This window comes from Euphorbia lathyris, chromosome 2 (genome assembly GCF_963576675.1).
Source record: "Euphorbia lathyris chromosome 2, ddEupLath1.1, whole genome shotgun sequence".
NCBI lineage: Eukaryota > Viridiplantae > Streptophyta > Magnoliopsida > Malpighiales > Euphorbiaceae > Euphorbia > Euphorbia lathyris.
Window position 1 is genome coordinate 116,557,509 of NC_088911.1, and position 22,056 is coordinate 116,579,564.

At 38.6% G+C, this 22,056-nt stretch overlaps 1 protein-coding gene across 1 annotated transcript; it reads right to left on the bottom strand.

Annotated features, from left to right (window-relative positions):
• Positions 1–332: 332 nt before the first annotated feature.
• Positions 333–1,240, bottom strand: LOC136216544 (histone H1-like). Its single transcript, XM_066003084.1, has 2 exons — positions 1,046–1,240; positions 333–952 (listed from the first exon to the last, which is right to left on the bottom strand). The coding sequence occupies exons 1-2, from the start codon at positions 1,163–1,165 to the stop codon at positions 491–493; spliced, it is 582 nt and encodes a 193-aa protein (XP_065859156.1). The 5' UTR covers positions 1,166–1,240; the 3' UTR covers positions 333–490.
• Positions 1,241–22,056: the final 20,816 nt, after the last annotated feature.

Sequence of the window (22,056 nt, forward strand, 5' to 3'; positions counted from 1 at the left end):
ATCTTCTTTATCTCCAATGCCCGTACTTGAGTTGGAACTAGGATTTTTTTGGAGTTTAAGGGGTTAAAAGATTGTCCCGTGAGGTGAGGGGGTTGTATGCATTTTTTTTACCGTTGGAGGCAAGAACAAAATCCTCCCACGCGCCTCCTGTGTTTGAGACACAAACGTTGACTAGGTCAATGCCACGTCGGATGATAGGGGATTAAAAGTAGCGTTTTTTTAGAGTTTAGGGGTTAAAAGGATATCCCTTAAGTTGAAGGGGTTAAATGAATAAAATGAACAACTTTAAAGGGCTGGGTATGTATTAAGCCTTTAATGTTATGTAGTTTAAATAAGGTTAAAATAGTAAAATGTATTATTTTATCTCTACTATCATATTTTTATTCCAACCATTTATCCCAACCTTATCCTAGAATACCATACTTTGAAGTAAATGAATGGGAGATTGAACTATACAAAATCAAATCAGGAAAACAGCCAAGACATCCCTCTACTTTTTGGCTCTAGTAGCCCGAGCTTTCTTGACAGGAGATTTGATACTTTTTGGCTTCTTCACTCCCTTCACAGGCGTTTTCTTCTTTCCAATTGCAGTAACTGCCACTTTCTTTACTGGCGTTATCACCGCCGCAGATTTCGCACTCTTCTTAACCGACGACTTGGCGGTAGGTTTCGCAGCCTTCTTTGTCGCAGTCTTCTTCATTCCCGTAACCTTTGGCTTCGCCGCCGCCGGTGCTTTTGCATCAGAAACAGGAGTAGTCTTGGAAGGAAGTTTGAAGGAATTCTTAACCTTAACAAGCTTGCCATTAGCGACGAGCTTTTTCAGTTGAACAAACAATAGCTTCTTAAAATTGGAAGGGAGATTAGACTTTTGCTTCTCCTCGATGAACTTCGTAATCGCAATATGGCTTGATCCGGTTCTCTCCTTCAACGCTACTATCGCCTCATTTATCATCTGTCACAATCAATTACAAAAATTCATCAAATCATACAAATGATAAAAAAATACATGATTAAATATGATTATTATAATTAAGATTTCTCTTACTTGGCTGTAAGGAGGATAAGATCGGGCTTTCTTAGGTGCGGAACCAGCTTTCTTTGATTTTGAGTACTTGGCAACTTTGCCCTTAGACTTGGCCGGAGTTTCAACGACGGCAGGTGACATAATTGGCGAATTGAACGAACTTGATGTGTTAAATCTAAGGGCTTTTGGAAATAGTGATTGCAGAGAGAACGAAGAAGTTGAATTGGGAATGAATTTTGAAACGCAAAACCTGATGAATTTATAAATAAACCGAAAAATGGAAAAGGCATGCTGTGATTGGCTGACATGGATATCCCTCGGATCGTGATCCGAGGGAGAAATGTTTCTCAATCTGAACGGTTGGATAAGAAGCTATCTACGGTACGTGGGTTTTACTTTTTTCACGACTGCTAATTATGGGGTAAATTACACACGTGGTCTCTGAATTTTATCCGTTTTAATATTGTGGCCACTGAATTTCAATTCTTAATACTGTAACTAGACCTGGGCATGGACCGGCGAGTCCGTCCGTCCGGTCCGGGCCCAGGCCCATTTAGCCAGACCTGAACACATAAAAATGCATTCAGGTCCGGCCCGGTCCAAGCCCGTATAAGCCCGTTAAAAACTGGGCGGGCTTGGACTTTGCATATATTACATCGGGCTGGTCCGGTCTGGCCCGATACAATATATACTGTTTTTAAATATTATTATTAATTATATAAATATTAATTATAATTTATAATATAATTATATAAACAAAAATATAAATATATAAACATTTGGCCAGTGAAAAGGGTGGAGACAGATTCGGAAGCAGAAGGGACGGTGGTTCTCAGGGTGGTGATTATTTGCAAATACCATGAAAGTGGACACTATAGAAAAGGAGCACAATGTGATTATTTGCATACTTGCGATATATAGGAATTTTGAGCAGCTTATAAGCTTATAGCAGTTAAATCTGTACATTAATATGGTTTTTTTTTTTTTTTGATTTAATAGAGGTTATATCTAATAATATCTTTTACAGTTGTAAAAGCTCAACGCTCTGTGTGGTTTTTAGCAGCCTTGTTATTTTTCAGTCTTTAATCCTCATCCTCCCCATTACTGTAAGGGCTCGTTTGGTTCGCGGAATAGAGGGGGAATAGAATAGCCTATTTCTAAAGAATAGTTATTCCCACCTTTGGTTGATTTTTTTTTTATGGAATAGTTATTCCATGGAATCTCTATTCCTTGATTTCATGGAATAGTTGTTCTTCAATTAAGGTTAGGAATAGCCTATTCCTAATATTATATTTTTATAATTTACAAAATTATCCTCCATTAAATCCTCAATCTTCTCTCTAATCACTTTCCCAAATCTTATAAATTTTGATCAATCCATAATTTATATCATATAAAACGTGAAAAATGGAAAAATGACGAAAAAGTTAAAAAATGTAAAAATACGAAAAATATGAAACACGAAAAATGTGAAAATGTTACAAACACGAGAATATGCAAAAAAAAAAATACGCGAAAAACATGAAAACGTGAACAAATGCGAAAAACACGAAGACGCAAAAAAAAAGCAAACACACGAAAAACACAAAATAGGAATAGCGCGAAAAAGTGACAAAACACGAAATATTAAAAAACGTGAAAAATAAAAACACGAAAATACGAAAAATACGAAAAATGCTAAAACACAAAAACGTGACAATATGTGAAAAACATGAAAATGCGAAAAACGCAAACAAAACACGAAAACGTTAAAAACAAAAAAATATGAAAAAATACGAAAAACATGGAAAAACGTGAATAACACGAAAAAGTAACAAAATATGGAAAATACAAAAACGCGAAAAAAAACAAAAAGGGGAAAAACCGAAAAACTAAAACATGAAAAATCAAAAAAATGCAAAATAAAACACAATAACATGACAAAACATGAAAAATACGAAAACGTGAACAAACGGAAAAAACAAGAAAACTTGGGAAACACGGAAAAACATTAAAAAAACGTTACAAACGCATTTTTCGTGTTTTTAACACTTTTTCATGTTTTCGTGTTTTTCGATTTTTTCATGTTTTTCATTTTTTTTTTCACATTTTCGTGTTTTCCACTTTTTTCATGTTTTTGTGTTTTTTACGGTTTGCACATTTTTTTTGTGTTTTTTCATATTTTGCGTGTGTGTTTTTTTTTTGTTAACACGTTTATATGTTTTCGCGTTTTCACCTTTTCCATTTTTATCTCATTTTTTTCTTTTGTTTTTGTTTTTTTACCTCTCTTTTTTCGTGTTTTTACAATTTTTCCGTTTTCATGTTCTTATTGTTTTTTCGTTTTTAATGTATTTTTCGTGTTTTTTCGTCTTTCGTGTTTCCCATTTTTCTATTTTTTATATATTTTTTAAAATAATATATATTAAATATTTGAACAATTTATAGTAAAAAATTAAAATTTTAAAATAAATAAGAAATTACATTTAAGGATAATATTGTCTTTTTAATAAAAAAATTATCTATTCCATTCTACCTTATTCCATCAACCAAATATAGGAATATTAATTCCTAAGAATTTCTATTCCATTCTTTGCTATTCTATTCCTTTGGAATAATCATCCTATTCCATTCCATTCTATTCCGCGAACCAAACGGCACCTAAATGCTTTCCGATTCTATTTACTGCATCCTCTCTATGTCTGATTCATGCTTGGCATCATTAAATACCGTCCAGTGATTTCATTAGAGGCAAAAAAATATATATATATAAATATATTTAATTATAATTTTTTTTAAATATACAGATGGGCTTGGACGGACGGGCTTGGGATTTATATCTCAGGCTCGAGCCCAGCCCGAGCCCGATTAAATTACCTACGGGTTGGGTTGGGCTTGGGCTCATCATGCTTTACTAAAAGCCCGACAGGCCCGACCCGAGCCCGGCCCATGCCAGGTCTAACTGTAACCATTTAATTTTATATTTTTTAACACTGGTGGTTATTCAACTTTAACTATCTTTTCAAAATGATTGTTAACAATCTCAAAATTAATTTTATCCGTTTTAACATTGTGGCCACTGAATTTCAATTCTTAATGGTGTAACCATTTAATTTTACATTTTTTTAATACTGGTGGTTATTGAACTTTAACTATCTTTTCAAAATGACCGTTAACAACCTCAAAATAAAAAATTCCGAAGAGTTAATGATATTGTAAAAAATTTTAACTCTTGAAATTTTTGTTTAGAAGTCATTTAAGTGTTGTTTGGTTGTGAGAGATAGTGTGAATTTTTAGAGAGATGAAATTTCAAAAAATGTGATTTTGAAAAATAAAAAACGTGGTTTCATGGTAAATGACGTTCTGAATAATTTTAATTCTTGAATATTTTCATTTTGAGGTCGTTTTGAGGAACTAATTAAAATAAAGTGGAAGTGTAAAATTCAGTGGTCATAGCATTAAAAATTGAAGTTCAGTGGCCACAATATAAAATGGATAAATTTCAGTGGCCATGAGTTTAATTTACCTAGTAATAATAACATATAGCACTTAGGGATGATAATGTGTACTGTACCCGTGGGTACCCGTGCCCTATATAAAAAGATATGTGATCGAAACCACGTGCATGAGACGGGTATGGGAATACCGCCAAGGTTCCTGGTACCCGACCAGTCAAAAATCTCTTATATATTAAAAATATTATTTTTTTAGATGTAAGATGTTGGATTCAAACCCTAACCTTTTGTTTTTCAACCATTGCATGCTACTATTAAGAGCATCTCCAACAGCCTCTTAAATTGGCTCTTAAGTTAAAATTTGAGGAGGGAGGGTTAAAAATCAACTCCAACAGCCTCTTAGTGGCTCCTCAAATAACTAAGAGCATCCTCATCCTCTCTATTAATAGAGAGCCTCTCTCCACCTCTTAGGCTTTGATTGGATGAGAGGTTTTGAAGGGTAATTAAAGGGAGAGTAGGGAAGGGTTAGTGGAAACCTTTGTTTGGAAGATTAAAAAATATGAGGGTAAGGGTTTTGAAGGGTTAATGAAGGGTTTTGAAGGGTTCAAAATCAATAAGTTTTTAATAGATTTTCAACTCACCAAATCGGTGGGTTTGGAATGGTTTTGATGAACCCTTCCCTTTCTCCCAAATAAGGGTAAGCGTAATACCCTCTCTCCCCCTCCTTCCCCTTCCCTACCATCCCTTTAATTACCCTTCAAAACCTCTCATCCAATCATAGCCTTAGTGACTCTTAACTCATTTTTTATTAATAATTTATTATTGAGGATTCTCTCTCCTTTCACTATTGGTAGATAGAACAATAATTAATTATTGATTTGTCTCTCTCCTTTCACTATTGGTTAATATAACAAACGTTAATAACTTTAATAATAAAATAATAAATAGAGAGTGAATATAAGGAGTATTGTTGGAGATGATATGTATTAGTAACTCTTAAATCACTAAGAGTCAATTTTTTATATTATTTTTAGGGAGTGAACTAAGAGTCTGTTTGAGATGCTCTAAGCTACTTTATTTTTAGGGTAAATTTCAAATAAAACCCCTGTGGTTTCACTAATTTTCAGATAAAGGACTGTGGTTTACTTTTTGTCAAAACGAGGATTGAGGTTTCACACTTAGATTAATGCTATTAAAACTATTTTTAACGGCCTTAAAATGAAAATTTTCAAGAATTAAAGTTGTTCAATGTCATATTATCTATGGAACTACATTTTCGATTTTCGAAAATCATCTTTTTTGGAACTTTCTCTCTCTAAACATTAACTTTATCTCTCTTTACCAAACTTCATCTAAATGATCTCAAAATAAAAAAGTTGAAGAATTAAAGTTACTTAGAATATTAGTAGTTCTTAAAATATGTCATTTTTGAAGTCGTCAATGGTGATTTTAATAGTATCAATCGAAAAAGTCCTTATTTTGCTAAAGTTGAAAACCTCAATCCTCGTTTTGACAAAAAGTAAACCACAATCCCTTATCTGAAAATTAGTGAAACCACATGGGTTTTATTTGAAATTTACCCTTATTTTTATTGATAAATGTTCAGTTTGATTAATTTTTAGATGAATGATTTATTAAATTTATACTTTGTTAAATTTGTAAAAGTTTTTGTTTTATGTATTGATTTTTCACGAGTAAGGGTATCCGCGAATTAAATGGGATGGGTACGAGAAGCAAAAGGTATACCCGTTTGGGTAATGAGACAGATACGGATAATTAAAAAATAAAGGAGTAAAAATTTGGAATTGACACTATCCGTAGGTACCCTACCTTTTGCTATCTCTAATAGTAGTGTTGACATAATACAATGATTAGTTGAAATGAATGTGTCATGCGTAAATGGCTTAATGGCACTATGAAGGGAAAAAAATAAATTAGGAGTATCAGAGCAACTATAATGGTTGCAACATACTATAGTTCTAAAGAATTGTTACCTTAGCATAAACCGCACTTATGAAAAACACATCACTATGTTCTTTTGTTACTTTAAGATTTGGTAGTATCCACTTGTCATACAACTTCAGCCATCCACTCAATTGATATATAAATAATAATTTTTAACACAACAAATAGTTAATTCAATACTTATTAATAATTCTTTAAAGGGTAAATTCCAAAAAAAAACCCCTGTGGTTTGGCCGATTTTCAAATAAACCCCTGTGGTTTGTTTTTACCAAAAAAAAGGAGCGTGGTTACGCCGTTACCCGAAAAACGGAAAATGGCTTAACACCGTTAAATCTGATGACGTGGCAAGGGGCAAAATTGTCCAAATCAAAATAAAAAAATAAAAATAACAAAAAAGAAAAAAGAAAATTAAAATCATAAAAAAAATACCCAAATCTTAGCTTCTGGGATTCTCCCTCTTCGCCTCCTCCTTCTTCTTCTTCTCTCATGTCTCCGTCTCCGTCGCAATCCTCATCGGCGTTCGCCTCCTCCTTCTTCTTTGCCTCCTTTTTCTTCGATCCTCTTCTTCTTGGAAATTCTTCATCTTTGAAATTCTGGAAAATTTTCCAGAATCTGGAAATTTTGAAGCCCAGTGAAAATTGAGTAATTATTAGGGAAAGTAAGAGTAGGAAACACCGGAATTAAACCTGTTTCTGCTTCAGTCCCGTTGTTGATCAGACGGTGAATATTCGGCGTCGGAGTTTTAAATTGGTACCTGAATCGAAACCCATCGGAAGAAACTAAAATCACGACAGGACGGGTGAGCTTGGTCAACGGGCGCGACGTCGTTTCTAGGGAAGATGATTGCTGAATCGGAGTAGTTGAAAAGAAGAGGAAAGCGAAAGCGGAGGCGGCGGTGTGAGCAATGCAAGTGAGTAAAAGGAGAGAGATGAAGACGATTGTGGTGGTAGGTTTCTGAGTAGGATTTGAAGAATCGAAATCAGTATTGAAAGAGAGAAGAGCAGCGGATTGAATGGTTGTTTCTTCTTCTTCTTGAGTCGGGAGCTGGGTGGGTTTGGTTGAGTTCAAAATCGAATCAGAGACCATGATTATGAACTACTAATCTGAATAAAGATCAAATCGTTGTGCTTCTTTCTTCTTCTGGTTTGAAATTGAATCGATTAAGGGTTGAAGATGAAGAATTTCTGGTTTGAAATTGAATCGATTAAGGGTTGAAGATGAAGAAGAAGGAGGAGAAGAAGGAAGAAGGAAGGAGGAGAGAGGGGGGAAAAAAATAAAAAAATAAAAAAATCGATTTTCCAATTTTACCCTTCTGCCACGTCATCAAATTAACGGTGTTAAGCCATTTTCCGTTTTTCGGGTAACGGCGTAACCACGCTCCTTTTTTTTGGTAAAAACAAACCACAGGGGTTTATTTGGAAATCGGCCAAACCACAGAGTTTTTTTTTTAAATTTACCCTTCTTTAAAATTACATATTGTACTTTATCAATCCACTCCATTAATATATAAATAATAATTTTTAACACAACAAATAGTTACTTATTAATAATTCTTTAAAATTGCATATTGAATAAAATATTTAATTCAGTATTTATTATTATTCCCCTAAAATTTACTAATTGAATAAAAAAAAATAAATTAAAAAACTATCTACTATTCCTCACAAAAAAAATATCTATTAATTGAGTTTTAGTAATAAAAAAAACACGCTTGAAATAATTATTACCAATTGAAAATAGTACATTATAGATTGTATAATTGAAACATGAGATTCCACACGATAAAATAACAGAACATTATACAATGATTATTCATTAAATTTGGTGACTCTGAAACATTATCATATATGCTCGACCAAATCACGTTTTAAATTGAAATGACTCGATCTACTACGGATCTGTAAATCCCTTACAAGGCAAGCCGTAAAATCAGGAGCAAGACCTTTTCGAAGGTCAACGATACCTTATGATTCATATACTTCTACAAGATAAGTTCTAGAGTACAAGTGTCGCTCGTTTTCCTCTAGTTGCAAATAACCAGTGAGCTTGTTCCTTATTCTCTTCAATTAGTAGACAACATTCCACTTGCAGCAACCTTTCAAAGATCATCCGCTAAAAGTGACATTCTAGTCTAATCTTAGTTACAAGCATCAAAATTTGAACCAAATTTTAGTAGGACTTCGGTAATGAAAGTAGTAACATGAGTGTTTGGTCTTCCTTATCTACCTTCACATCTATATCTTTTAAGTTTGATATATCCTATGAAACTTATTGATATAATCTCGGATTGATGACCTTCTTTCATTTTGCTCATAAATAATTTGGATTTTAAATAAATCAGGTTCATTAGAGTCTTCATCATGAAATTGGTTTCCAACTTTTCCCATACGCCAACTATCGTTGTTTCTTCCTTAAAGGAGCATAGCTCAGTTGGTACACCTTTGGTTTTAGAGGTGGAAGGTTGTGGGTTTGAACCCATCCTCTTATAAAAATATATATATAAAAAGAAGGCAATGTCCCTCTCAAGGCATAAAATTATGGCTGCTCGTGCTTCAAGATCTAGTTTTTCCCAATTCTCATCCTTCATATCCTCATGTTTTTGTTCTTTCCGTGCCAAAGTCTTATGCAACTTTTGAGAAATAAGCAGATTTTTCATCTGCATCATCCAATAGGAAAACGCATTTTACCCATAGATTTCTCAATTGTATATTTTTCCACCTTAACAGTTCCATTAGTAGAAGTCATTATCTTCAAAAGAAAATTTTACCACTCTAGATTTTGATATTGGTTTTTGATACTAACTATTAGAGCATACAGTGAAAATTTAGCTTCCATTAGATAATATGGAAAAATAAGATGCACAAGTTTAGCGAGATACAATATTGCCTAAGTATTTGACTTGAACAAAAAAAAAAACTTATGAAGAAAATATATATATGATAACTTGCTGGATCCGCTTTGATATTCTTTGCCGGAGTTACCTGCAAAACAAAACCGGAGACAGGATCTCTGGGAAAACTCTCCGACGATCAAGTCAGTTTTTGTAAAAATGAGTCTATAATTTAGCAATAGCTTTGTGGGAAAAAATGTGAACGTACCTCCCCCCTTATTCTTAAGGCCTTTTATAGGTGTTTTTTGGGTAACCGCCGAGGGCGGTTACTCCTTAGTGGGCCACGTTCTGAGGGCGGTTACCCCTTTTTAGGCCATGTCCCTTTCGTGGCTTTCATGGCAACGAACGTGGTTCTGAGTGGGAGTCTTGACGCTCCGTTTAGGAATTCGGGGCGGTTTACTCACTGCGCCCATGGGGCTTTAATATGGGCTGGGCTTGCGAAATGAATATAACCCGTTTTGGGCTTCGCGGGTTATCACATGCCTCCCCCTTGGTCTAGCAAGAGCCCTTTTAGGGTCTTTTTATAGGGGACGCTTCGTCTTTGTCCGATTATTTCAAAGTTTTGAATTTGTGCATTTCCCCTCTTTCATTTTCTCCGGCGTCGACCTTTTAATTCCGTTACTTCTTTTCCGGCGTTGACCTCTTAATCCCGTCACTTCACTGTGTTGTCTTTTTCATGTAAGTTTTTCTTTTCACATTTGTTCCTTGTTCGGCTTTTTGCTTCTGTTTTCCTTTTATCGATCATGTCAGACATCGACTTCGCGCCGTTTGACGACGATTATGTCCGCGAGGTCTCTAACGAGGTCGAAGAGATGGTTGAGGAAGCTTCAACCAGCTCTCCTGGGTGTAATTCTCATCCCGCCGACTTCCTTCATCTGGCGAATACAACCGACGAGGGTTTAGTTTTTGACCCCAAAAAGTTGATTCCGCCACCTGTCCCAACCCCTCGTTTGTTACCAAAGAAGGACAGGTCGGGAAGTCTGGTTTGTCAAGAGACAATCGATGATTTGCGGGAGCATTATCCCTGGCTCCGAGGTCTCGAGACTATCATTCCTGGGGAGGATAGGGGACCGGGCGATTACCCAAAGGGGTACTTCACTATTTTCGTGGCCCAGATTATCTGCGGCTTCACTTATCCGCTGGCGGATGAGATTGCTTCCGTCCTAGGCGGTTACGGAATCGCGCCCGGGCAATTGCATCCTAACGGCTGGGCCGATTTGACTCTGGACAAATTCTTGGCGGATTGTTTGGAGGTTCCCTTTTCGCCCAAAATCTTCTCCAAGCTCCACCATTTCAAAAGCTCGGCGGGGTATTTCACTTTCATCCGCCAGAGCGGATACTATGGTTTTGACGAGAAGCTGAACAAGATCCGCGAGTGGGATCGATCTTACTTTTTTTATCAAGTTTAATGAGGAAAACCTGAACTTCCTTCGTTGCTGGAGCCGACCCAACATAAAGAGTTTGAACTTTGGGTATCCCAGCAAGGAAGAATCCGCTGTTATCAAGTTCTTGAAGAGCACTCCTCCTTTTGTATGGACATACGATCAGGCCTTTCATATGCTAAGGAGCCGAGTAGCGATTGCATACCGCGAGGGGGATCGCGTTGTCTATATTCCTTATCGCGTTTTTGTGCAAGGTACTTTTTATTTCCAAGTTGATGGTTTCTTTTAACCCTTTGCAGGGGTGATCCTTTATCTCAAATCGCTGCAGATCGGGAGGCTAAAGCCCTGGCGAGAAGAAAGAAGCGGATGACGGAAACCACTTCCGTTGTAGGGGCGGATCCTTCTGGAGGGACGATTCCTTCTATTGGGGCGGCTTCCCCGGTTAGGGCTTCCGCTTCACAAGGTCCCGCTTCTGCCTCCGAGGATCTTCCTTTAACCAGGAAGTGGAAGATAAGTGCGGATACAGAGTCTTCTCGTTCTAAAAAGAAGAACACTTCTGTGTCCCTTACTGTTGGCGGCGCACCTGTATCCGCCTCGTCTAAAGGAAAGAGCAGTACCCCCATTCACGAGGTATCTTGATCTGCTCCCTCTCGTATTGCTACTTTTTCCTCATGAGCTATCTGCCGTTCTCTTGATATTTTTCTTTTTGCTTTTGCAGCCAATCCCCGATATTAGCGGATGGTGGACTAGGACTTTCGACCTGGCCGTGAACTTCTCTTGCAAGGATATTGTATCTTCCATATGCAATGTCCTCGGGCGACTTCCCTCTGCCTCCCGTGTGCGCGAGCAAGTACCACTCCCTACTGCTGTGGAAGGGATCGAGAAGCGTTCTGTAGAGGTATATTATTGCTTTGTCCTTCGCTTTCAAATATCTTGTGTTCATCGTGACCGCATATTTCTATTCGCCCATTTTTATTTGTGAGACGTGTTATATGCAGATTATCAATTTCACTGAGGGCATTCTCCGAAGGGATGCAGAGCGAGCCAAGGAGTTGGAAAGTCTTGGTACGGAATTGGCGACTCAGAAGTCGCTTTATGATGATGTCCAAGGGAAGGTGAAGGTCCTAGAGGGCACCTGTCAGAAGGCCGTGGGCGAGAAGGAGGAGGCCCTTAAATCCCTTCAGGCCAAGTCCGATGAACTGCAAAAAGCCCTCGACGACCTAGCTGCTTTCAAGGAGGCCCAAAAGAAGAGGGTTGAGGAGATTTTGGCTGAAGATGGCGCCCGCATCTACTGGTATGGGGAGCGGATTCATGCGGCTTATGAGCACGGGCATCAGGGTCTAGTACTTAACCGCCCCAAAGTTCCCATCCCTGAAAAGGATTTAACTGGGGAGTGGGATAAGCTGGAAGCCGAGGATGCTGATATGGATGAGGTACTCTTCTTAGATTGGAAGAGTCTTCAGGATCCTCCGATTAGCTGCGAGATCCCTATTCAGCCCGCGGAAGGAGAGGCACCCCAAGCCGTTTCTCAACCTGTGCAAGAGGTACCTCTCACCGAAGAGGTTACTGAAGCGGTTACCGATTCAAGGGTTGAGGATTCGCTTGAAGTAGATCCTCCTACCGGAGGAGATGAGGGAGTCGCCGCAGTCCAGGAGGGCATTAGGGGCGAAGGAGAGGAAGCTGTAGCATAGCTTAACTTATATTTGGACTTTTGTATGTAACAAACCGCTCTGATATATATTTTCTTTCGGTTGTTGCTTTTCATATGTGTGTGATTGTCACTTTTTTGCCCTTTATATGTGCCCTTTGTCCTTTTGCCGACTCCATATTTGTGTTTCTTCATGGCTAGGGTGGCCAGATCCTTTTTGCAATTTTGAGTACTCGTTTATTCGCTTAATTTTATGCCTTAACTTATAATTCTTCTTTCGAAAATAATCATAAGTTTTGATCATAAGGTTTTGCGAGTGATGCGTAATCATGCATCCGCCTTTCTTTAACAGGCAACACATTTATGTGTTTTTGATTTTAACCCTAAGGTTTTTTGCGAGTGATACGTAATCAAGCATCCGCCTTTCTTTAACAGGCAACACATTTATATGTTTTTGATTTTAACCCTAAGGTTTTTTTGCGAGTGATGCGTAATCATGCATCCGCCTTTCTTTAAGAGGCAACACATTTATGTGTTTTTGTAAAGAATCCGCATTTTGTTGTAACATACTGAGTGAATGTAATAACTTTTATTGATGACGAGAAAAATTTTATTACATATGTACACCAATTGTGCGGGATCGAAGCCTCATTAAAACCTTTTATCAGAAAACCCAGTGGGAAAAACTCATAAAAGGAAAAAGAGTACTCGTCATTTCCTCGAACTACTCGGCCTTTCTATATAGGCGTAAATTCTCTAGATTCCAGGTGCGCGGGAGCTTCTTTCCACTCATTTCTTCTATTTCGAAAGTGACCGGTCCCATCTTCCTGGATACTTTGTATGGCCCGATCCAGTTGACGCCTAGCTTGCCTTTGCCATCTCTAGACTGTATTTTATCTGCTTTTTTCAAGACCAAGTCGTTTTCGTTGATCATTACTTTTCGCACTCTTCTGTCATGGTATTTCTTGATTCTATTGCGGTACATTGCCATTCGCATGTAAGCTTTTTCTCTTCGTTCCTCCACAGAATCCAAAGCATCTCTGATGTTGATAGGATTTTGTGTGTCGGAATAATAAATTGTCCGATCTGTGGGCGACTTGATTTCAATAGGTAGGACTGCTTCGGCTCCATAAACCAGCGAGAAAGGTGTTTCGCCTGTTGCTGCCTTTATAGAGGTTCTGTATGCCCACAACATATGGGGTATCTCATCCGCCCAACTTGTTTTTTTGTCACCTAGTCGCTTCTTGATGCCTTGAACCATGGCCCTGTTGGTAACCTCCGTCATACCATTTGATTGGGGATGGTTTACAGAAGAAAAATGATTCTTGATTCCCATGCTTTCGTAGTATGTTTTGAACTTGTCACAGTTGAACTGGGTGCCATTGTCGGTTATAAGCTTCTGCGGGATCCCAAATCGCATGATAATGTTCTCTCGTAAGAACTCGATCATTCGCTCAGGTGTTTGTGCGGTTACTGCCTCCGCTTCTACCCATTTGCTGAAGTGGTCCACTGCGACTATCAAATACTTCCTTTTCTTTGTTGTTTCTGGGAATGGACCCACTATATCAATTCCCCATGTTGCGAATGGCCACGCCGTCATTATAGTGATTTGTTCAGCTCCGGGAACATGCTTTTCATTCGCATAGATTTGACAGTTGTGACATTCCGCAACCATCTTCTGGGAATCTTCCACCACCTTGGGCCAGTAGTATCCCATCAGTTTGACCTTTCTTGCCAATGCCGTCGAAGCTTCGTGTGCGCCACAAATTCCTTCGTGTAGTTCTCGCAGCACATAGTCTCCTTCATTGCGACTAACGCATTTCAACCATGGACATGTGTATGATTTCCGATACAAAGTTCCATCCCGCATTGAATATCGTGCCGACTGCCCAATTATTTTTCTGGCTAAGCTCTTATCAACCGGCAAATCTCCCTGCTCCAGATATTGACGGATTGGCATCCACCAATCTTCATTGTCTTCCAGTTCCTCGATGATCATAATCTGATCAACCTCGAATGCTGGTGCCGATTTTATTTCCAAGCTGCATGCTTTTTGACTCCATGGTTCTCTACTTGCCGCTGCTTTTGCCAATTCGTCAGCTTTTGCATTTTGGCCTCGTGGAACATGCACCATCTCCCAAACGACTCCCTTGTGCGTTAACTCTTGTGTCAATCGGCTGACCACCTGATGGTATTTTACTAGCTCCTCCTGTTTCACCAGATAATTTTTTGTGATCTGGTTTATCATGAGTTTGGAATCGCTGTAGATTACCACTCTTTCTGGGGTGAGTTCATTGAGCAACCTCAATCCACATATCATAGCCTCGTATTCTGCGGCATTATTGGTAGTTTTGAAAGTTAATTTTGCTGCATAGTACAGGCGGATAACCTCCGGACCTTTGATGACGATTCCTAGCCCAACTCCGTCTGCAGATAAGGCCCCATCTGTGTACATGCTCCACTCTTCTTTTTGTGCCTTTGGACATTCATCATCATCCCAGGTGAATTCGTTCACGAAGTCGGCGAGCACTTGGCTCTTTAGCGCTGGTCTTCCTTCATAGCGGATATCGTATTCGCCCAGGCGAATTGACCATTCCATCAACCGACCGGATGCGTCAGGATTCTGCAATACCTTTCGCATTGGGATGCCAGTTCTCACAATGACAGTATGCGCCTGAAAATATGGTTTCAATCTAGTCGCCGTGGTTATCACCGCGAGGGCCATTTTGTCCAACTTCGAATACCGGAGTTCTGCGTCCTTCAAGACTTTGCTCACGTAGTATACTGGATATTGTTGCCCTTCTTCTTCTCGCACCATCACAGTGCATATCGCCATGCTGGTGACGGATACATAAAGAAACAAATCTTCTCCGTCTTCCGGCCTACTCATTAAGGGCGGATAACATAGTAATCGCTTTATCCCCTCAAATGCTTCTTGACAATCCGGCGTCCATTCAAAGGACTTGGATTTTTTGATGGCATTGTAGAAAGGTAGACATCGCCTAGCTGAGCATGATATGAATCGCCCTAATGCCACCAACCGCCCGTTCAGTCTCTGTACTTCCCTTATGTTCCTTGGCGTCTTCATCTCCATTACTGCTTTAACCTTCTCAGGATTCGCCTCAACCCCTTTGCCGCTAACAATGAAACCCAGGAACTTTCCCGCTCTTGCTCCGAATGTGCATTTCTCTGGGTTCAATTTGAGGCCATATTTGATCAACACTTCTAGGATTTCTTTGATATCCCGCGGGTGGTCTTGCATTTTCTTGCTTTTGATGATCATGTCATCAACATAGATCGAGAAGTTCTCGCCGAATTTGTCTGAAAATATCTTGTTCATCATCCTCTGGTATGTTGCTCCCGCGTTTTTCAATCCAAAGGGCATCACCTTGAAGCAATAAGTCGCCTGGTGAGTTATGAATGATGTTTTGATTTCATCCGCCTTCTCCATGGGTATCTGATGGTAACTGGATTTCACGTCGGTGAATGATAAAGCTTCATATCCTGCAGTTCCATCTACCAATATATCAATGTTAGGAAGTGGATACATATCTTTCGGACATGCCTTGTTCAAGTCTTTGAAGTCGACGCACATTCTGTACGTTCCATTCGGCTTTTTGACTAGCACCACATTGGCTAGCCATTCCGGATAGGTGACTTCTCGAATCGCATCCGACCTTAGCAAGTCCGCCACTGCTTTTTCAATCGCCTTTTGCCGCTCAGGAGCATGTCCCCTCTTCTTTTGCCGCACTGGGGTTGCCCATTTGTCTACATTCAACCGATGGGTTGCTACGTCTGGGCTTATTCCTTTTAGCACTTCATTTGGGGCGGCAAATGCCGACTCACATTGGATCAATACCTCGGTAATGGCTTTCTTTGTTTCTTCTGAGAGTCCAGTCGCTATTCGCACGTTCTTGTCATTCGAGATGGCGAATAGTTCCGTTTCTCCCAATGCTTCCGCCGGCAGCTTCTCTTCGACTTTATCCTCCTCTTCCGGTTTTGGTTCAAGTGATAATGTATAGGCCTGTTGAGATACAAGTTGATCACCTTCAACTATGACTCGCCCTTGGTGTGTTGGCAAATGTAACGTTAAATGCTTCATTGAGATGAGCGACTCCGTCTCCGACAGGAATGGCCATCCCAGAATTATGTTGTAGGCCAGTGGGAGATCAACAATTGCGAATTCTAAATCACCTCGCCATTTTAGATTCTTATCGCCCATTTCTGCCTCCAACACCACCTGCCCACTTGTTTGGGAGGATTGACCCCCAAAACCAGTTACATCCATGAAGGTGTGTTCCACCCGTTCGTCGTTGATTCCCAACTTGTTGAATGCTGTCCGGGTAATGACGTTGCAAGAACTGCCTGTGTCGATAAGGACCCGCTTGACGTCCCATCCTTCAACGGCCATCGTGATCACCAGGGCATCCGCATGTGGCTCCGTGATTCTCGCAAATGAGTAATTGAGGGCATCCCCCCTATGTGTGTTGCTCTTTCGCCGTTCACGGCGAGTTCTTTTTGTTGGAGGCTCGTAGATTCCGCCTGCTATCACGTTTATCACCCCTTTCTTCTGCTTCTTTTCTGGTCGTGTTTCTCCCTCATGCGGGAGCGTTGTTTTCTCATCAGCTGTTTCTTTTCTTACAAATTGACTCAGCTTGCCTCTCTCGATCAGTTTTTCTATTTCCTTCTTCAGTTCGTAGCAATCATCTGTGTCATGGCCATTCAACCTGTGGAACCTGCAATACTTACTGAGATAGCGCCCCAAACTGGTTCGGCCTTTCACCTCGGGGAACCGCACATCCTTCTTCAAGGGGCTCTTTTCGATCCAAAGTAACACCTCTTGGCGAGTCGTGTTTAGTGGCGTGTGATATCCTCCACCTTGAAAGGGACGATCGCCTCTTCAAACAAAATTACTTTTGGACTGGGTCTGACGCCGACTGTCCGAAGTGGTTCTAGCGGCCTCTCTTTCTCGCCGAGTTTGGGCCCTATGTTCCCTGTTGACATCATCCACTTCCATGAATTCCTTTGCTATCTTCATGAGCTCGGCTACAGTGCGTGGTTTGTTACGGATGATTTCTTCCCGCATGCTCTAATCTGTGGTTCCATCCGCCATGATGTTGTGAATACTCACGATATCTGGGTTCTGCAATCGCACCAGGATATCGTTAAAGGCGACAACAAATTCCCTTAGGGAATTATAGTTTCTCTGTTTGATCTCCTTCAGCTGCCTATCTGTCACATCTGCCGCTTTACAGCCCACGAACTTCGCACAGAAATCCCGACTATATTGTTGCCAATTGTGAATAGATTCTGCCGGTAAAGATCGAAACCAATCAGATGCCGCACCGCCCAAAGTTGTCGAGAATAACCTGCAAATTATGCTTTCGCTTGCCCCTGCAACATCCATTAACTCTCTGTAGTTCCTGACATGAGCCTCAGGGTCAGAATTTGGATCCCCATAGTATTTTGGTATGGCAGGTGCTTTGATTCTGTGATCTGGAATGAATTCCCGCAACGAAGGGGCAAAAGGTGAATCGCTCTGGACCTCTGCTCTCGGCCGAGGTGAGTACCCCATTCGCTCCATCATGCTCCGTAATTGATCTTCTAAGTCAATATCGGGTACTCGCCGGACCTCTTCCATCCGCTGCTGGTGAATTCTGGATGGCATCCACTCGCCCATCGGTGTTGAGACGGGTGCCTATTGGTGGACCAATCGCCGTCCCGTTATAGGATCAAAGTTCCATGTGTGCTCACGCCCAGACATAGTTGTGTTAGGCGTCATCAATTCCGAACGTCTGTGAGGAAAAGGGTCCAGTTGTTGTAGCGGAAGAGTGCCTTGCATTCCTGGCAACGGTTGGGATGGTTGCCAGGTTGGATGTGTCGTCGTAATGAGATCTGGGTGCGAGTAGTTGCTCGGGTGACTGTGTGGATTCGTGCGACTACTCTGGCCCACTTGATTTGGCACCTAAGATGGCTGCGGAAGGACAGGTATGACAGGAATAGTCGGTGATTGTGTTGAGATAACCACAGGTTCCTGAGGGGCAGGCGCCATGGCGGTATCGCGTTCGGCGAGGGCGGTTAATAAATTAATCATTCGATCGCCAGCCGCTTGGCTCATATTCGAAGCCAAGACCTGTCCTGCCATCTGCACGAAATCGCTATTGGACATCTCCATTTCATTTTGCACCTGCACTTCCAATAAGGGACCCAATTGTCTCGAGGGGCCTGACGAGCTAGGCACCACAGGCTGAGTACCTGCAGGCTGCGAATTTGCAATCCGTGAACCTCGTGAGTTCATGCTAGTGGATCTGGTCGTAACACAGGTCGTTCGTGATGGTTCTGACATGTTCTTCGTGTACCTTTAACCAAGTGTTGGTAAAAAAGGTCCACGCTCACCGCACCAATGATAACTTGCTGGATCCGCTTTGATATTCTTTGCCGGAGTTACCTGCAAAACAAAACCGGAGACAGGATCTCCGGGAAAACTCTCCGACGATCAAGTCAGTTTTTGTAAAAATGAGTCTATAATTTAGCAATAGCTTTGTGGGAAAAAATGTGAACGTACCTCCCCCCTTATTCTTAAGGCCTTTTATAGGTGTTTTTTGGGTAACCGCCGAGGGCGGTTACTCCTTAGTGGGCCACGTTCTGAGGGCGGTTACCCCTTTTTAGGCCATGTCCCTTTCGTGGCTTTCATGGCAACGAACGTGGTTCTGAGTGGGAGTCTTGACGCTCCGTTTAGGAATTCGGGGCGGTTTACTCGCTGCGCCCGCTTCCTTCATTCGGGTCCCGTCCAATCTTAGCCCATGGGGCTTTAATATGGACTGGGCTTGCGAAATGAATATAACCCGTTTTGGGCTTCGCGGGTTATCAATATATTAAAAAATATTATACATTAATCTGAATGATTACATTGGATGCTTATACTTAGGGGTGATAATGGGAAGACGATTATCCGAAAACTGCGTGTATCTGAACCGACGGGGATGAAGAATAACTGTAAAAAAGATAGGGATGAGGATGAAGATTGCTATATCCGTTATGTGAGGATCCATGCCCCGTTACCGTATAAATTGCCGTGGAATTCCCGAAAAATTTCCAAATAAACTTATTAATTTTAAATACCAATCAAATTAATTATACCTAAATTAATTAGAGTATGTCTTCAAATATTGATGCAAAGAAACTGATGTTGCATCAAGCAAATATAATTTCTTCAAACACAACCCACTGAATCTATAGATAAAATAATATATTTAATTGATTTTATCTAGTTTTAGAATTTAGATCTTTGACAGAGTAACAATTGATTTTATCTTGATTCAAAAAAAAAAATTGATTTTATCTAGTTAAAAAACAAAAAATCGTTGGATTTCAGAAAACCTTTCAATTTTTTTTTTTCTTTTTATGTATTTTAGACACAGAAAGTTATGGATTGAAAAAATACATAAATAGTAAATCAACAATAGTTCAATTTGCAATAAAAAAAACATCATGATAAAAAACCATGAAATTACAAAAAAAAAAAAATCTCAAAGATTCAATCATCAGTCGCTCTAATATATTCTCTTCTTCCTTCCGCTTCCACATGCCACCCCTATTTTCTCATCCCATCCGATTCACTCATTATTTTATTAGGCATGAGGATTGTTACATGTGGGAATCCGCATGGGAAGGGAGTGAGGATAAAAAATTCCAAAATCATTTAATAGGGATTTTTCGAAATTGTCTCCATAAACATTGGAGACGGAATGGAGAATGCATTTCCGTCACCGTCTCGCACCGTTGCCACCCCTACTTATATTATACAAATATTGGTTTATAGTTAAACAATCCTACACTATTGTTATTTCTTCCCTTACTATTTTTTTCACTTTCTTTTGTTTCTCATGTCCTTGTATTTAGGGGTATTTATTTCATCTTTTTGAAGCAACATTTAGCGTTTCACTTTAAACCGCATGAAATATGTTGTTTGGTTAAATTTATACAAAAATAAATTTTAGCTTATTTTAATAGAAACTAGCATGAATCCCCGTACAATGCACGGGATGTTTGATAATTTTCTTCGTTCATAAATTTATATTTCAAATAAATAATAAAAAACAATTTAAAGTTCAATAGGTTAAAAATATATTAATAGATTACTCAAGAAAATTTTAATTTTTAAAAAATTATATGCGACTTATCATATAAGAATAACTATATATTTTTGTCTTCATTTATGGCAAAGAAAAAACAATTTGACAACCAATTTTTCTTTTAATTATATTTTACCACACATTGGTGGAAGTTGAAATTATTTGAAAATCAATTTTGTTTGTATTTGACAATCTACTTGTCAAAGTTAATTTTTTTTATTGATAATTATTATGAATAGTGAACAAACAACCTACTTAATGGTGTAAATGAATATTATACTTAATATTATAACTAATTATTTCAGCTTATATTTTATCACTTTAAGCTACTATTATACCATCATAAAATTTGATTGATGTCAATGAAAGTTGGTCCAAGTGGTAAGAAATTGAATCAAATCTGGTTAGGTTTGAGGTTTGATTTCCTATTCCATTAAAATTTAACTCTTATTGATAGGTGATTTGTAAATTTCACTTTAAATCCTCATCAAGATTTGTAAAAAAAAACTTATGAATGATGTGTCATTTTCTGTTATCAATATCTAAATTGGTACTCTTTTTTAAGAGGTAAGTCTATATTGATGTTATTTTGTAAGAAAATTCAAGTACATAACATATATAAGCAAATATAAGTACTAACCCATGTATAAACAATTAATAGCTTTTTATTCAAAAAAAAAAAACAATTAATAGCTTCAAAATCTACTGAACAATCTTCATCAAGATTTGTGGTTTGCCTAAACTTTGGGTAACCAAAAAAATAAAATTTGATTCGTATTTAAAAATAATAATACAGAATAGATATACTCTCAAATAACTTATGACTATCTTGAGACCTCTATTTTATTAATGATTATTTTGTTTCATGATATTATTATATTGGATAAAGTAATAAAATAGGTCTAAGGTTTATTTTGTATCAATGTAGGTTCCGCGTATAAAATAATACCAATATAGATTCAACGTTTACAAAATAGTACCAATTTAGGTCTCAATAATGAAACATGGCACACTATTCATATTACTCCATTAAGTTCTGATTTTCCTCTCCATTAACTTATGAATGATGTATCATTTTCTGTTATCAATATCTAAATTGGTACTCTTTTTTAAGAGGTAAGTCTATATTGATGCTATTTTGTAAGAAAATTCAAGTACATAACATATATAAGCAAAGATAAGTATTAACCCATGTATAAACAATTAATAGCTTCAAAATCTACTGAACAATGGATCTATACTACTTTTTATTGCAAGAATTGAATTTCAAGTGAAATAGAAGTAAAGAATCCAAATTTCCTACATGAAAAGATCCAATCTTAAAAAAAAAAAACTCTTAGAACATTGTCAGAAGTACTCCAATTGTTCCACACTATAACAAATAAGAACAGAAGTATGTAAAAAGGATAAGCAATTATGGAAACAAAACATAAAAAAACTAATAGTTTTTTAGGAACACAGGCTAAACCAAACCAAACTGATTAGCTAATTGAATATACAAATATATAAATTAAAATCTTTGACTAAATCAAAATCTTTCTTTCAACCAAAGATTAAGAGTGTCTTTGTTTTTTTTTTTTT